General features: G+C 42.3%; 1 protein-coding gene across 2 annotated transcripts; it reads left to right on the top strand.

Moving 5' to 3' along the window:
* The first annotated feature begins 221 nt into the window (after nt 1–221).
* tnfrsf1b (tumor necrosis factor receptor superfamily, member 1B) lies at nt 222–9710 on the top strand. Of its 2 annotated transcripts, none has more exons than XM_014166298.3 (9): nt 222–511; nt 6972–7077; nt 7251–7376; nt 7463–7642; nt 7772–7865; nt 7999–8288; nt 8413–8478; nt 8584–8654; nt 8755–9710. In XM_014166298.3, the coding sequence occupies exons 1-9, from the start codon at nt 434–436 to the stop codon at nt 9166–9168; spliced, it is 1425 nt and encodes a 474-aa protein (XP_014021773.1). In that variant the 5' UTR covers nt 222–433; the 3' UTR covers nt 9169–9710. The 2 variants fall into 2 exon arrangements, with proteins under 2 accessions (XP_014021773.1, XP_082823515.1); XM_082967389.1 differs by having other exon boundaries at nt 6942–7077.
* Nucleotides 9711–17390: the final 7680 nt, after the last annotated feature.

The raw sequence follows: 17390 nt of genomic DNA, 5'->3' as shown, positions 1-17390 counted from the left end.
TTCCAGGTACTCTGGAACCAAAAAGGTGTTTTACCTGGAACCAAAAAGGTGTTTTACCTGGATCCAAAAAGGGTTCTTCAAAGGGTTCTCCTATGGGGACAGCCAAAGAACCCCTATAAATGTGTTAAAAAATTTTTTATATTTGTATAGTGTTGTGTTACAAAGGGTTAATGAAAGAAAGTGTTACTGCTTGACACTGCCTCTTTGCAATCATTACCGGTTTGGGTACAGTACGTGGACGACTTGAGGAAATTGACTGAAAGGTTACTGCAGTGCAAAGACGCCCTCAGTTTCCTTAGCTGGTCAGCAGTTCAAGGAAACGCGCGCTTTTGTTTCAGGTTGTAATTCGAGTGTTTTTCTGTAGGCTACCTATACGGTTTCAGTATGGACTTTTTCGCAAGATCTTAAAGGGTCAATAATAGTTCAATCAATCATGATACTAAGGACCGTAAGTGGCGTTCTTACAGTGAGGATTTTTCTAGCAATCATGGTGCAGCCTGTTGAGAACATGGTAAGTGTCCTTCAGACGTGAATGTTGTGTGACGCGACCATGACAACGAGAAACAGGTCCGTGTAACTGGTGCAGCCTGACCAATGTTTAGCTAAATGGGATACTCTTTGCAGTGTTGTATGATCATCAGATCAGATCATCAGTCTGATTTTAAATAGCGAATCATTAATCATTGATTGTTAACAATTATCTAGGTCAATGAATTGTGTGTGTGCGAGAGAATGTTGTGTTGTCTTGGATTTTTCAACTTAATTTGTCAAGGTATTGTGACATAGAATATATGTTTAAAATACATAGGATTTGAAAAAAAAGTCAACATAAACTGTTGTTTTCAGAGTGAAATTTAAGGATTATGTTATCGTTGTGACCAATTTTCAACATAGAGAAACCTTATGAAATATGTTGAATTTGTACCTTTGAAACCACGTCAGATCTTCAACATTATATCCACTATCAGAAAAAACCAAAGTCTAGGCAGCATCTACTAGTGGAGAGTTGTCTAACAGGTGTTAATTTGGTCTCCCATCCATGGTTTTAACCAAGCCCAGCACTGCTTAGCTTTGTTGTTTGTTGCTGACTACTACATGTACCAATGTCATATCATGAGAATAAGTATTGAGAGATCTCTTAATAACGAAATATATTCACTGTTGCTGTCGAAGTCATTCCAAAAGGTTGGTTTAACAGAGCAAATGAAATGTAACCATACTTTATGTCATATCATCAATGATACTATTTAGGCCTATACAGAATTTGCAAAGTCAACAACATTGTTGTTGTCTATTAATGTTGTGTATTATGTCATGTTTCATGTTTTGTGTGGACACCAGGAAGAGTAGCTACTGCTGTTGCAACAACTAATGTGGATCCTAATAAAATACCCCAAAATACCAAAAAATAGCAATTGTTTCAATTCAACCCAAGGTTCAACTAAAAATAGACAATACATATCGGCCTAGGTTTTCAAACTTTGGTTGATTTCAAATGTAATCTTCAAGTTATTCATTCATTTGTTGAATTCACATCTCCATTTCAACCTAAAATCTAAGTTAAAGAATAGGAATATAACAAACTGGATTTAAAGTTTGAATATATTACATTTAGTCCTATTGTTTAACTTACATTTTTGTTTGACATAGAGATCTAACATATAAATTATTAATTTGTAGACAAACTGGATTTTTATTTCTTTTATTTTTTATTTCACCTTTATTTAACCAGGTAGGCAAGTTGAGAAGAAGTTCTCATTTACAATTACGACCTGGCCAAGATAAAGCAAAGCAGTTTGACACATACAACAACACAGAGTTACACATGGAGTAAAACAAACCTACAGTCAATAATATAGTAGAAAAATAAGTCTATATACAAAGTGAGCAAATGAGGTGAGATAAGGGAGGTAAAGGCAAAAAAAGGCCATGGTGGCGAAGTAAATACAATATAGCAAGTAAAACACTGGAATGGTAGATTTGCAGTGGAAGAAAGTGCAAAGTAGAAATAGAAATAACAGGGTGCAAAGGAGCAAAATAAATACAGTAGGGGAAGAGGTAGTTGTTTGGGCTAAATTATAGATGGGCTATGTACAGGTGCAGTAATCTGTGAGCTGCTCTGACAGCTGGTGCTTAAAGCTAGTGAGGGAGATAAGTGTTTCCAGTTTTAGAGATTTTTGTAGTTCGTTCCAGTCATTGGCAGCAGAGAACTGGAAGGAGAGGCAGCCGATGGAGGAATTGGCTTTGGGGGTGACCAGAGAGATATACCTGCTGGAGCGCGGGCTACAGGTGGGTGCTGCTATGGTGACCAGCAAGCTGAGATAAGGGGGAACTTTACCTAGCAGGGTCTTGTAGATGACCTGGAGCCAGTGGGTTTGGCGACGAGTATGAAGCGAGGGCCAGCCAAAAAGAGCGTACAGGTCGCAGTGGTGGGTAGTATATGGGGCTTTGATGACAAAACGGATGGCACTGTGATAGACCATCCAGTTTGTTGAGTAGGGTATTGGAGGCTATTTTGTAAATGACGTCGCCGAAGTCGAGGATCGGTAGGATGGTCAGTTTTACAAGGGTATGTTTGGCAGCATGAGTGAAAGATGCTTTGTTGCGAAACAGGAAGCCAATTCTAGATTTAACTTTGGATTGGAGATGTTTGATGTGAGTCTGGAAGGAGAGTTTACAGTCTAACCAGACACCTAGGTATTTGTAGTTGTCCACATATTTTAAGTCAGAACCGCCCAGAGTAGTGATGATGGACGGGTGGGCAGGTGCAGGCAGCAATCGGTTGAAGAGCATGCATTTAGTTTTACTTGTATTTAAGAGCAGTTGGAGGCCACGGAAGGAGAGTTGTATGGCATTGAAGCTCGTCTGGAGGGTAGTTAACACAGTGTCCAAAGAAGGGCCAGATGTATACAGAATGGTGTCGTCTGCGTAGAGGTGGATCAGAGACTCACCAGCAGCAAGAGCGACATCATTGATGTATACAGAGAAAAGAGTCGGCCCAAGAATTGAACCCTGTGGCATCCCCATAGAGACTGCCAGAGGCCCGGACAACAGTCCCTCCGATTTGACACACTGAACTCTATCAGAGAAGTAGTTGGTGAACCAGGCAAGGAAATCATTTGAGAAACCATGGCTATTGAGTCTACCGATGAGGATGTGGTGATTGACAGAGTCGAAAGCCTTGGCCAGGTCAATGAATACGACTGCACAGTATTGTTTCTTATCGATGGCGGTTAAGATATCATTTAGGATAGTAAATTGTGTTTGGTTGTCAACACAACCAAATATCAGATGTATCTTCTGCTTGGATAGTTCAATCTGTGCCATTGACTTAATTTGGCTTTAATTCCAGTTTGTCTACAAATTAATAATTCATATGTTGGATTCACGTCTCCATCTCAACCAAAACTCAAAGTTAAAGAATAGGATTAAATCAGATCAAATCAAACTTTAAATGCACTTTAAATCATGTTTGATCTTGGTTGAGATGAAGACGTGAATCCAACATATGAATTATTAATTTGTAGACAAACTGGAATCAAAGCCAGACTAAGTCAGTGGCACAAAAGAGACTTATCATTCAAATGTTGATATTTGGTTTTGTTGAGAACCAAACACAATGCAATATCCCTTTAGCAATACAGTAAATATCCTATTAACTTGAAACAGATATAGGATCTTAATTTGATCACTATTTTCAAATCAAATTGTATTAGTCACGAATACAACAGGTCTAGACCTTACAGTGAAATGCTTACTTACGAGCCCTTAACCAACAGTGCAGTTAAAAAATATATGGATAAGAATAAGAGATAAAATTAACAAGTAATTAAAGAGCAGCTGTAAAAAATAACAATATATACAGGGGTGCCGGTATAGAGTCAATGTGCGGGGGCACCGGTTAGTTGAGGTAGTATGTACATGTAGGTAGAGTTATTAAAGTGACTATGCATAGATGACAACAGAGAGTGGCAGTGGTGTGGAGAGGGGAGGGAGGGCAATGTGAATAGTCTGGGTAGCCATTTGACTAGATGTTCAGGAGTCTTATGGCTTGGGGGTAGAAGCTGTTTAGAAGCCTCTTGGACCTAGACTTGGTGCTCCGGTACCGCTTGCCATGTGGTAGCACAGAGAACAGTCTATGATCATACCAGGCAGTGATACAACCAGTCAGGATGCCCTCGATAGTGCAGCTGTAGAACCTTTTGAGGATCTGAGGACCCGTGCTAAGTCTTTTCAGTCTCCTGAGGGGGAATAGGTTTTGTCATGCCTGCTTCACGACTGTCTTGGTGTGCTTGGACCATGTTAGTTTGTTGGTGATGTGGACACCAAGGAACTTGAAGCTCTCAACCTGCTCCACTACAGCCCCTGTAGTCCACAATCATCTCCTTTGTCTTGATCACGTTGAGGGAGAGGTTGTTGTCCTGGCACCACACGGCCAGGTCTCTGACCTCCTCCCTATAGGCTGTCTTGTTGTTGTCGGTGATCAGGCCTCTACCACTGTTGTGTCATCGGCAAATTTAATGATGGTGTTGGAGTCGTGCCTGGCCGTGCAGTCATGAGTGAACAGGGAGTACAGGATGGGGCTGAGCACGCACCCCTGAGGGGCCCCTGTGTTGAGGATCAGCGTGGCGGATGTGTTGTTACCTACCCTTACCACCTGAGGGCGGCCCGTCAGGAAGTCCAGGATCCAGTTGCAGAGGGAGGTGTTTAGTCCCAGAGTCCTTAGCTTATTGATGAGCTTTGAGGGCACTATGGTGTTGAACGCTAAGCTGTAGTCAAAGAATAGCATTCTCACATAGGTGTTCCTTTTGTCCAGGTGGGAAAGGGCAGTGTGGAGTGCAGTAGAAATTGCATCATCTGTGGATCTGTTGGGGCGTTATGCAAATTGGAGTGGGTCTAGTGTTTCTGGGATGATGGTGTTGATGTGAGCCATGACCAGCCTTTCAAAGCACTTCATTGCTACAGACGTGAGTACTACGGGTCGGTAGTCATTTAGGCTGAGAATTCTCCTGCACGGCAGGAAATGCGAACGTCTAATGTATTCGATCTTTAAAAAGGCTTCTAAAGTTTGTCATTTACACTTTAAAATGTCCGACTTGTCCTAACGAAAACATTTTTTTCATTAATTATAATCCACATAATAATTCACATTTCCTCTTGCTGCAGGATCCTGCTGTAGCAAACAGGCTCAAAATAAGATCCTACGCCTGTATGTTGGATTCACATCTCTAACTAAATAGAATAGGTGAATAGGATTAAGCCAGTGGCTCAGATGAAACTATCCCCGCATTAGATATCCATTAAACGATGTCCACCAAACACAATTCAAAATTACTTTTGTAATACACGAAATAGCCTAAAGTTAAGGCAATCTTATAAACTAGGTCTAACAGTATTTATTCAAACTTAAAATGTGTAACACATCCTTTGCCACATTTGGAGGTTAGCCCACTGTAGCCTAACTATAAATGTCCTCTTATGTCCTCATAGGAAGTGTGTATGTTCAAGATAGCAGGGCAAAGGTCGCAGGTCTGCCAAATTCCTCTAATAATCTGTGCAGAATCTCGAACAGCTGTGATCATTTGTACTTTTAATGTAGCCTAATCTCAACTGCAATCCAGGTCATTTGGTTGTGCTAATAACACATTAAATGATTGTATAATAACAAAATATCGGACATTGTTTTCCCTTTTGAACTTTGTTGTGCTTTTAAATTTTGCCCAGTTGGTTGTTTCTTATTAGTAGGGCACCAGGACAGGGGGTTGAATAAAGTATGTCAACCTGTCACAAGAAGAATCAGGATGCTTCTGAAAGTATACAGAAGACAATGGCATGCTATGTAAACCATGGCAAAGGGGCTATGCACCAAATTTGGCACAGCACCAGATGTAATGATCTTCTATAGCCTATCAATACCACTCATACTAGCCTATGACTTATAAATGATTTGTATGGTATTTTTTTTGTAGCACCTTCACTTCCTCCAATGTTTGAAAGATATCTGTATTGGTTTCGGGATGACATGATTTCAAATTGGATAACCTATGGTCTGTATAGTATGCTTGCAGCGTTGATATTTTGTTTTTTCAGCAATGGATTATTTGTTTGTTTGGAAAAAATATATTGCACAGAGCACCTAGGTGCAAAAGCATTTCATTCATTATTAATTTCACCATCAAAAGAAACGGATGTTTTTGTAAAGCTCAATATTTCATTTTCAGGCTTAACTCGAGTGTTCCACAAAACTAAACACATCAAATCAGGAAAACTCCTGATTCAGTTTTCTGATTTGATATGTTTGTTTTGGATGGCTGCCATAAATGAAAAGGAAATGCCTGTCAGAAGAGACATTCTGTCCATTGTAGAGAGGACGATAGTGAGAGGCCTTGGCAGCGACATATCTTTGGTATTCAGACGTCATAGCCAGTCCTTGACAACTTATTGGAAATCTCTCCGATCTCCTCAACCACTTCCTGTCAAACAGAGACAGACAGATTGTTTAAAAAAAAAAAAAGTTTTACTGTCTGTATATTGTGTCTTGTGTCTACTGGCAAACAATTACTATACCACAAATGTGTTAGTGTATATTCCCCAGTCCCCAACAGATAGAATAGGTCTTCTTTTTTTGCTGACACAATACCCAACCCTCAGGTTCTACACTTAGAAAAAAAGGTGCTATCTAGAACCTAAAACGGTTATTCGGCTGCCCCCATAGGAGAACCCTTTGAAGAACCCTTCTTGGTTTCAGGTAGAACCCTTTTGGGTTCCATGTTAAAACCTTTCCATGGAACCCAAAAGAGCTCTACCTGGAACCAAAAAGGGTTCTCCTATGGGGATAGCCGAATAACCCTTTTGGAACCCTTTCTTCTAAGAGTGTACTAGCGGTTTAAATAGAAGGCTCTTGGTGGGGCATGTTACTCATCACTCCTTCTCCTGATCAGGTGCACTTCATGGTCCCCTCGTCCCTACAGGTGTACACTCTGCCATACGCACCAGACTCTGACGGATCCTGCCACAACAAAACAGCTGAATACTATAACGCAGAGGTAAACCTCTGCTGCAGCAAGTGTACTTCTGGTAAGGTGTAGTCCTAAACACTAATGAAACTGAGAGGAGAGGACATCCTTAGAATCATAGCACTAAATATGACCACTTCAAACATAACAATACTTTTACGGCACTCTGTAGGTTCTGTAAAATGTACATGTACTGAGATGATTACTGTAAATTATACATGTATGTCATTACAGGGACACGCCGGAAAGATCTATGCAGCTCTACCTCAGACACGGCGTGTGAACCATGTCCTAGAGGCCAGTACAGTGGGACCTTTAATTACTTCGCAAAATGCTTCAGATGTCCCAAGTGTTCAGCAGGTGGGTGGGTTATGTTACTCCAGTGACTCAGCTACATTGATATGTGTGTAGTCTTTAATGAGCATTTTATTCCTTTATGCATGAAGACAAAGGCCTGAAGTATGTCCAGAAGTGCTCCAGCACCACCAAGACTCAGTGTGCGTGCCAGACTGGGATGTACTGCGTACTGAACCAACACCCGGACTGTGAGGAGTGTGCAAATTTGACATACTGCAAGCCTGGTTATGGGGTCTCTGTAGAAGGTACCATAGCTGGACAGGAGGCTGGTAGGACACTATTTCTAACTGATTCCACATGTTTCTGTCCTCCTCAAATATTATATTGGAAGTTTGAATGCAACTGTTCACTGTAAGAGTATGAGTAAACGTGTTTGTGTGTTGTGGTGTGTGTTTCAGGGACAGCAGAGTCGGATGTGGAATGTGCATCATGCCCCGATGGAACCTTCTCTGACCAGTACTCCTACACCCAGATCTGCCAGCACCACACAGAGTGAGTGACTCACACATTCATGCATAACACAAACACATGCAAGCACGCACACACACAGACGCGCACACACACAGCAATTATTTGGACTGTCGGTATTGGTGTTAACAATGGGACTGTGACACTGTCTCCTCAGTTGTCTGTCTCAGGGGAGGGACGTACTGACTTACGGTACAGCCACCACCGATGCGGTGTGTGGACCGAAGGTAAACGGACGACTGGTCTCCATCCTCCAAACCACCACACCTCCAAGCCCACCGACCACAATGCCACCCTCTGGTAAAGGGCATACCACATCAAGTCTACAGAGCATGGATACGTCTACAGTTCCAACCACCCGAGGCTCAAAGCTGACATCTAGTCCCTCTGATCCACGGGTCATCGCTCCAACGGAAGAAAAATCACCAGGCATTAACCTCTGGATAGGTAAATACAGGCAGCTATATAGTCCACGTGTCAGAGACCACTCTCGTGGTTTTAACATTTCTCCACCGCCGTCTCTCGTATACTTACACCGCTTTGTTGTAACCCCCGCTCTTGTATCTTTCAGTTGCAGGTGCTATCGGAGGTGCTATGTTCCTGCTGCTGATCGTAGGCACTGTCATTTACAAGAAAGGTAAAGCTTTAGAGTTAAACACTTGATTGTAATAGCCCTTTAATTGATTGCAAACATGGCTATGAAAATGACATTTTACTGTATGTTTACTATGTTCTCTTACAGCCTTCACAAACTTCATACGTGTATCTTCTACAGAAGATATAAATGGAAATTCTGAGAAGGAGGCCATTAAAGTTAGTTTTTTTGCCATTTAACCGTAGTAAAGCATGTTTGAGGCAAGAACATTTCAACAGCTTCAACATTTTCTCTCTCTCTCTCTCTATATATATATAGTGTCTGCTGGGGAAAGGAGACTGCAGTAATGTCGGTCAGGCAGAGACCCAGCAGGATGCTATTAAGACCTGGTCAGGCTCAGGGTGCTCCAACAGCCTGGATGGCTTGTCAATAAGCCCCGTCCAGTCCACCATTCCACAGCCCAGCATCCTGGCCAGCACCCCCCAGCCCAGCCCCCAATCCACCAGCCCCCTGGCATCTGTACCCCTAGTTAATGTCAACATCACTGTTACCTACCCTGTGAACATAGGAAATGAGTTATGCTCCAGACCTACCAGCACCCAGATAGACTCACCACAAGCTGACCCCGAGGCCCCTTTATCAAGGGAGGAGGAGGTGTATGTGAACATGCCACAGCGAGAGGGTTGCAAAGAGGCACTTACGGCAGTACAGGAGTTTGGAAATGATGTATGAGGACTGGAGGCATATAGGGGAGGGTTAGACAATAGATTGTGTTTTAGTGATGCTTTTTTTTACTGTAACTGTTGTCTCTGTTGTTATGTGGTTGCTACTTGAAGTACTGGTGGTGACTTTGTGTTGGTAGAGAGAGACCGAATGACTGTTCATGTGCCTCAGGTAGGATTTCCCAAACTTTGCACGTTTTGCATAAGTTATACCCAGGGAGGGTCCCAGGACCGAGTTTTGGAAACCCTGATATAACGTGCTGTCTGTGCTGGAAAGTCTTGAACACCTGATTTAGATTGTCAGCGACTGTTTGAAGGATTATTGATAAGTGAATTATGTGGTGCATGTGAATGTTGTTGTAAGGATACTGTAAATGTTACACGGCTCAAGGTATCCCAAAATCTTTTATCATAAGTAGGCAATATGGGTTTATTTTCTCTTGTGTTTGTGGGTGGTTGTTCCATGTATAGTCATTGTACTGTTCAGGACTGGTTTTCGTCGTTCTTTTGTTCAGTGTTCTTTTCTTTAATAAATCAAGAAGATGATTCACATCCCCGCTGCAGTTTGGTCCGATCATTATGATGCTTATGACACTGCGCCACATGAGATTTCATTTGTGTTCTTATGAGAGAAGAGCATGCCTATACTTTCCAGAGTACGGGTTCTTTGTCTCTATTTTAATCAAACTTAAATGGTAGACTAAATGAAACTGCTTTGTTTATTGGTTTTTTTTGGCCTACACCTGTTGGAATCGTGTGCTTTCTCTCTGTAAATAAGCAGCAACTGACTGGTAACAGATCATGAGTAATACATTCAAAACATCAGCTCAATAAGAAGTTAAGAATGATGGATGAGACATTTTTGTATGACGGGTTTTGTTTTTCTATAACACTATCACCACCTACTGGTGGAACAAATCTTTTTTATTACAGTTTATGCACATAATATGATTTAGTATTATCCAGCAACTATATTTGGATTATTAGAGTGGCCTACAGTAAAACATGTAATGAAAAGGTTGGAAAAGTTGATTGATGCTCTAATAGGTACACACAGCAAAGTGATGTTTTCAACAAAATTCACGCAAGGGGGGGATGAGCAATCTTTCCCCATTGAAAGCAGTGTAGCCAAGCCTGATTTCAAGCAATAACGACACACATTTTTTGGGGGGTATTATAATTGGATTATAGCTCCTGTCCAAATGCCGTGAATTATATATACTGTGCATGTCATAGTCACCAGTCAACTCCATTACACTCAAATCAAATTTATTTATATAGCCCTTCGTACATCAGCTGATATCTCAAAGTGCTGTACAGAAACCCAGCCTAAAACCCCAAACAGCAAACAATGCATGTGAAAGAAGCACGGTGGCTAGGAAAAACTCCCTAGAAAGGCAAAAACCTAGGAAGAAACCTAGAGAGGAACCAGGCTATGAGGGGTGGCCAGTCCTCTTCTGGCTGTGCCGGGTGGATATTATAACAGAACATGGTCAAGATGATAAAATGTTCATAAATGACCAGCATGGTCAAATAATAATAATCATAGTAGTTGTCGAGGGTGCAACAAGCACGTCCGGTGAACAGGTCAGGGTTCCATAGCCGCAGGCAGAACAGTTGAAACTGGAGCAGCAGCACGGCCAGGTGGACTGGGGACAGCAAGGAGTCATCATGCCAGGTAGTCCTGAGGCATGGTCCTAGGGCTCAGGTCCTCCGAGAGAAAGAAAGAAAGAGAGAAAGAGAATTAGAGAGAGCATATTTAAATTCACACAGGACACCGGATAGGACAAGAGAAATACTCCAGATGTAACAGACTGACCCTAGCCCCCCGACACATAAACTACTGCAGCATAAATACTGGAGGCTGAGACAGGAGGGCTCAGAAGACACTGTGGCCCCATTAGATGATACCCCCGGACAGGGCCAAACAGGCAGGATATAACCCCACCCACTTTGCCAAAGCACAGCCCCCACACCACTAGAGGGATGTCTCCAACCACCAACATACCGTCCTAAGACAAGGCCGAGTATAGCCCACAAAGATCTCCGCCATGGCACAACCCAGACAGGAAGACCACGTCAGTGACTCAACCCACTCAAGTGACACACCCCTCACATGGACGGCATGGAAGAACACCAGTAAGCCAGTGACTCAGCCCCTGTAATAGGGTTAGAGGCAGAGAATCCCAGTGGAGAGAGGGGAACCGGCAAGGCAGAGACAACAAGGGCGGTTCGTTGCTCCAGCCTTTCCGTTCACCTTCACACTCCTGGGCCAGACTATACTTAATCATAGGACCTACTGAAGAGATAAGTCTTCAGTAAAGACTTAAAGGTTGAGACTGAGTCTGCGTCTCTCACATGGGTAGGCAGACCATTCCATAAAAATGGAGCTCTATAGGAGAAAGCCCTACCTCCAGCCGTTTGCTTAGAAATTCTAGGGACAATTAGGAGGCCTGCGTCTTGTGACCGTAGCGTACGTGTAGGTATGTACGGCAGGACCAAATCGGAAAGATAGGTAGGAGCAAGCCCATGTAATGCTTTGTAGGTTAGCAGTAAAACCTTGAAATCAGCCCTTGCCTTAACAGGAAGCCAGTGTAGGGAGGCTAGCACTGGAGTAATATGATCACATTTTTTGGTTCTAGTCAGGATTCTAGCAGCCGTATTTAGCACTAACTGAAGTTTGTTTAGTGCTTTATCCGGGTAGCCGGAAAGTAGAGCATTGCAGTAGTCCAGCCTAGAAGTAACAAAAGCATGGATTAATTTTTCTGCATCATTTTTGGACAGAAAGTTTCTGATTTTTGCAATGTTACGTAGATGGAAAAAAGCTGTCCTTGAAACAGTCTTGATATGTTCTTCAAAAGAGGACTGTACAACCATCCAGATTAATTGTCAGATTCAACAGAAGATCTCTTTGTTTCTTGGGACCTAGAACAAGCATCTCTGTTTTGTCCGAGTTTAAAAGTAGAAAGTTTGCAGCCATCCACTTCTTTATGTCTGAAACACAGGCTTTTAGCGAGGGCAATTTTGGGGCTTCACCATGTTTCATTGAAATGTACAGCTGTGTGTCGTCCGCATAGCAGTGAAATTTAACATTATGTTTTCGAATGACATCCCCAAGGGGTAAAATATATAGTGAAAACAATAGTGGTCCTAAAACGGAACCTTGAGGAACACCGAAATTTACAATTGATTTGTCAGAGGACAAACCATTCACAGAGACAAACTGATATCTTTCCGACAGATAAGATCTAAACCAGGCCAGAACTTGTCCATGTAGACCAATTTGGGTTTCCAATCTCTCCAAAAGAATGTGGTGATCAATGGTATCAAAAGCGGCACTAAGATCTAGGAGCACGAGGACAGATGCAGAGCCTCGGTCTGACGTCATTAAAAGGTCATTTACCACCTTCACAAGTGCAGTCTCAGTGCTATGATGGGGTCTAAAACCAGACTGAAGCGTTTCGTATACATTATTTGTCTTCAGGAAGGCAGTGAGTTGCTGCGCAACAGCTTTTTCTAAAATTTTTGAGAGGAATGGAAGATTCGATATAGGCCGATAGTTTTTTATAATTTCTGGGTCAAGATTCGGCTTTTTCAAGAGAGGCTTTATTACTGCCACTTTTAGTGAGCTTGGTACACATCCGGTGGATAGAGAGCCGTTTATTATGTTCAACATAGGAGGGCCAAGCACAGGAAGCAGCTCTTTCAGTAATTTAGTTGGAATAGGGTCCAGTATGCAGCTTGAGTGTTTAGAGGCCATGATTATTTTCAACATTGTGTCAAGAGATATAGTACTAAAACACTTTAGTATCTCCCTTGATCCTAGGTCCTGGCAGAGTTGTGCAGACTCAGGACAATGGAGCTTTGGAGGAATACGCAGATTTAAAGAGGAGTCCGTAATTTGCTTTCTAATGATCATGATCTTTTCCTCAAAGAAGTTCATACATTTATTACTGCTGAAGTGAAAGCCATCCTCCATTTGCGAATGCTGCTTTTTAGTTAGCTTTGCGACAGTATCAAAAAGAAATTTTGGATTGTTCTTATTTTCCTCAATTAAGTTGGAGAAATAGGATGATCGAGCAGCAGTGAGGGCTCTTCGATACTGCACGGTACTGTCTTTCCAAGCTAGTCGGAAGACTTCCAGTTTGGTGTGGCGCCATTTCCGTTCCAATTTTCTGGAAGCTTGCTTCAGAGCTCGTGTATTTTCTGTATACCAGGGAGCTAGTTTCTTATGACAGATGTTTTTAGTTTTTAGGGGTGCAACTGCATCTAGGGTATTGCGCAAGGTTAAATTGAGTTCCTCGGTTAGGTGGTTAACTGATTTTTGTCCTCTGACGTCCTTGGGTAGGCAGAGGGAGTCTGGAAGGGCATCAAGGAATCTTTGAGTTGTCTGAGAATTTATAGCACGACTTTTAATGCTCCTTGGTTGGGGTCTGAGCAGATTATTTGTTGCAATTGCAAACGCAATAAAATGCTGGTCCGATAATCCAGGGTTATGAGGAAAAACATTAAGATCCACAACATTTATTCCATGGGACAAAACTAGATCCAGAGTATGACTGTGGCAGTGAGTAGGTCCAGAGACATGTTGGACAAAACCCACTGAGTCGATGATGGCTCCGAAAGCCTTTTGGAGTGGGTCTGTGGACTTTTCCATGTGAATGATAAAGTCACCAAAAATTAGAATATTATCTGCTATGACTACAAGATCCGATAGGAATTCAGGGAACTCAGTGAGGAACACTGCATATGGCCCAGGAGGCCTGTAAAACAGTAGCTATAAAAAGTGATTGAGTAGGCTGCATAGATTTCATGACTAGAAGCTCAAAAGACGAAAACGTCATTGTTTTTTTTTTTTGTAAATTGAAATTTGCTATCGTAAATGTTAGCAACACCTCCGCCTTTGCCGGATGCAAGATTATGATCAGTATGGTCACTAGTGTAACCAGGGGGTGAGGCCTCATTTAACACAGTAAATTCATCAGGCTTAAGCCATGTTTCAGTCAGGCCAATCACATCAAGATTATGATCAGTGATTAGTTCATTGACTATAACTGCCTTGGAAGTGAGGGATCTAACATTAAGTAACCCAATTTTGAGATGTGAGGTATAACAATCTCTTTCAATAATGGCAGGAATGGAGGAGGTCTTTATACTAGTGAGATTGCTAAAGCGAACACCGCCATCTTTAATTTTGCCCAACCTAGATCGAGGCCAGAGACAATTAATCGATGCCGACACATCTTTCTAGCTGATTTACACGCTGAAGCTATGTTGCGCTTGGTGACCTCTGACTGTTTCATCCTAACATCGTTGGTGCCGACGTGGATAACAATATCTCTATACTCTCTACACTCGCCAGTCTTAGCTTTAGCCAGCACCATCTTCAGATCAGCCTTAACGTCGGTAGTCCTGCCCCCTGGTAAACAGTGTATGATTGCTGGATGATTCTTTAAGTCTAGTTTTGCGGGTTATGGAGTCGCCAATGACTAGGGTTTTCAATTTGTCAGAGCTAATGGTGGGAGCCTTCGGCGTCTCAGACCCCACAACGGGAGGAGTAGAGACCAGAGAAGTTTAGGCCCCCGACTCGCTTAATGGGGAGAAGCGGTTGAAAGTTTCTGTCGGCTGAATAAGCGACACCGGTTGAGCATTCCTACAGCGTTTCCCTCCAGAAGCCATGAGAAAGATGTCCGGCTGCGTGGACCGTGCGAGGGGGTTTATACTAACGTTACTATCTGTACTTACTGGTGGCACAGACGCTGTTTCATCCTTTCCTACACTGAAATTACCCTTGCCTAACGATTGCGTCTGAAGCTGGGCTTGCAGCACAGCTATCCTTGCCGTAAGGCGATCGTTCTCCTGTATATTATAAGTACAACGACTGCAATTAGAAGGCATCATGTTAATGTTACTTAGCTTCGGCTGTTTGAAGTCCTGACGAACCATGTCCAGATAAAACCTCCGGGGTGAAAAAGTTGAATGAAAAAAGTTGAGTGAGGGAAAAACTAAAAATATACGGTAATGAAAAAGTAAAAACCGTGAGGTAGTCAGGTAGCAAAGTAAGATCGGCAACAAAAAGCACAGCGGACTTCAGTGTGCCTCTGGGAGGAGGAGAAGAAGTTACTTAAACCAGTGAATGCTAGCGATGGCTAGCTATGCTAGCTATTCTACCAGTAGGTCTTAATGAGTGTTAGCATGCTAATAACACACCATGTACACAGAAATGTACATTTTTAAGGGGTATGCAGTAGGTTGATCACTATGTCACCAAAGTATGTTGTATCATCAGACATGACAAATAACATTCCCAGCTAATGAGAAAACAGTCATGGTATTTCATTTAAGAGAATGAACAACCTTGGGACTAATTTGAATGGGCAACAACAGCAGATTGAGGGATTTTTACATCTGTACCTCAGTACGACCCACGTGACCGCAGTCAACATCCCTCCGCGAGGGACTGTCCAGTAGACCCTATTCCCTTCCTTATTGTGTTATATGCGTTGTTTATAAAAAATTTAAAAAGCAGTTTCATATTTATTTTGAAATCCCGTTCCCCCATTCATGTTCTACCAGCAGTTTCAACTTTGATCATTTCAGGTTAGAAATAGTCAAAATCAAAGCCAAGTACCGCACTGAAATAAGACCACACGTCTTTCTATGTGATCACATAGCTAGCAACATAGCCCGCATGAGAAACATTTGAAACATTTGTTTGACATGTCAATCTAACATACAGGTAACAGCCCAAATAAAGGAAACACTTGAGTAAATAAGGGATACAAAGTATATGGAAAGCAGGTGCTTCCACACAGGTGTGGTTCCCGACTTAATTAAGCAATTAAAACATCCCATCATGTATAAAAATGCCCAGGTGACCATTATTTTGGCTACCATGGCAGTAGAGATCTCAGTGACTGAAAGAGGGGTCTCAAAGGAGCATAGGGGCTTTAAAGGGTGTGTGTGTGTGTGTGTGTGTGTGTGTGTGTGTGTGTGTGTGTGTGTGTGTGTGTGTGTGTGTGTGTGTGTGTGTGTGTGTGTGTGTGTGTGTGTGTGTGTGTGTGTGTGTGTGTGTGTGTGTCAGTCACCAGATCTCAACCTAATTGAACACTTAAGGGAGATTCTGGAGTGGTGCCTGAGACAGCATTTTCCAGCGTTTCAGAGACTGATTGTCTGTTAGTGCTCCAGTCCTCTCTGTCATAATTAATAACAAAAGACATGGAAAGCATGTTATGTCCCGTAGAAGTGCAGCCATTGTAAGTACCCTAATTTACGTTCCTCTAACTCCCCTCAATACCTCTGGCAATCTGACAATACCTCTGTCAACCCGGCAGCTAGTGGTTAACAGAACAGGAGTTAAACATGTTTTGAAGAGAAGATGTTCACATTGAACGGTGGCAATAGTGTCCCCAACAACCTCTGTCTCAGTCCCCAGTATCTATGCTGCAATAGCCTATGTAGCCAGTACAATAGCAAAATAGTCTTTATTGATAATGCTCATTTTCGTCAGCAGAGACAGTAGATTTCTGCTAGAAAAAGTCTTATTTGGTCAATCTCTAGGGTATTACAATGGGTCTTATTAGTAGAGGGTCTGGGGATTCTGAAATACCCCTATTTTATGCTGACAATTTCTATAGTTTAAATGGAATTTAGATGTGGAGAGCTATAATGAAAAAACGATAGAGGGTGCAACAGTTCAACACCTCAGGAGCAATGGTCCCTCTACCAGAGTGGCCTACCATCAAAAACAATGGAGAAAATGCATCCCATAACATTTTAACATGGGAGTAGCTGTTCAGCCTACAGTAGCAGTGTCACGCCCTGACCTTAGAGACGTTTTATTTCTCTATTTGGTTAGGTCAGGGTGTGATGTGGGGTGGGCATTCTATGTTGTCTATTTCTTTGTTTTTGGCCGAGTATGGTTCCTAATCAGAGGCAGCTGTCTATCGTTGTCTCTGATTGGGAATCATACTTAGGCAGCCTGTTTTCCACCTGAGTTTTGTGGGAGGTTATTTTCTGTTTAGTATTCTGTTACCTGACAGACTGTTGGCTTTTCGTTTTGTTACTTTGTGTGAGTTTTGTTTGTTGATAAAATAAAATCATGAACACTTTCCACGCTGCGCTTTGGTCCACTCATTCCGACGAGAGCCGTTACAAGCAGCCAATGTGTGGTGTTCAATGTGGGCCAACATTCCATGAGGCTTTAAAAAAACATGCAGGGCTTGACCTTAA

The sequence above is a fragment of the Salmo salar genome, chromosome 22 (assembly GCF_965601325.2).
Source record: "Salmo salar chromosome 22, fSalSal1, whole genome shotgun sequence".
Lineage (NCBI taxonomy): Eukaryota > Metazoa > Chordata > Actinopteri > Salmoniformes > Salmonidae > Salmo > Salmo salar.
Note: the sequence above shows the minus strand (reverse complement) of the source record. Positions and strands in the feature narration are given on the sequence as shown.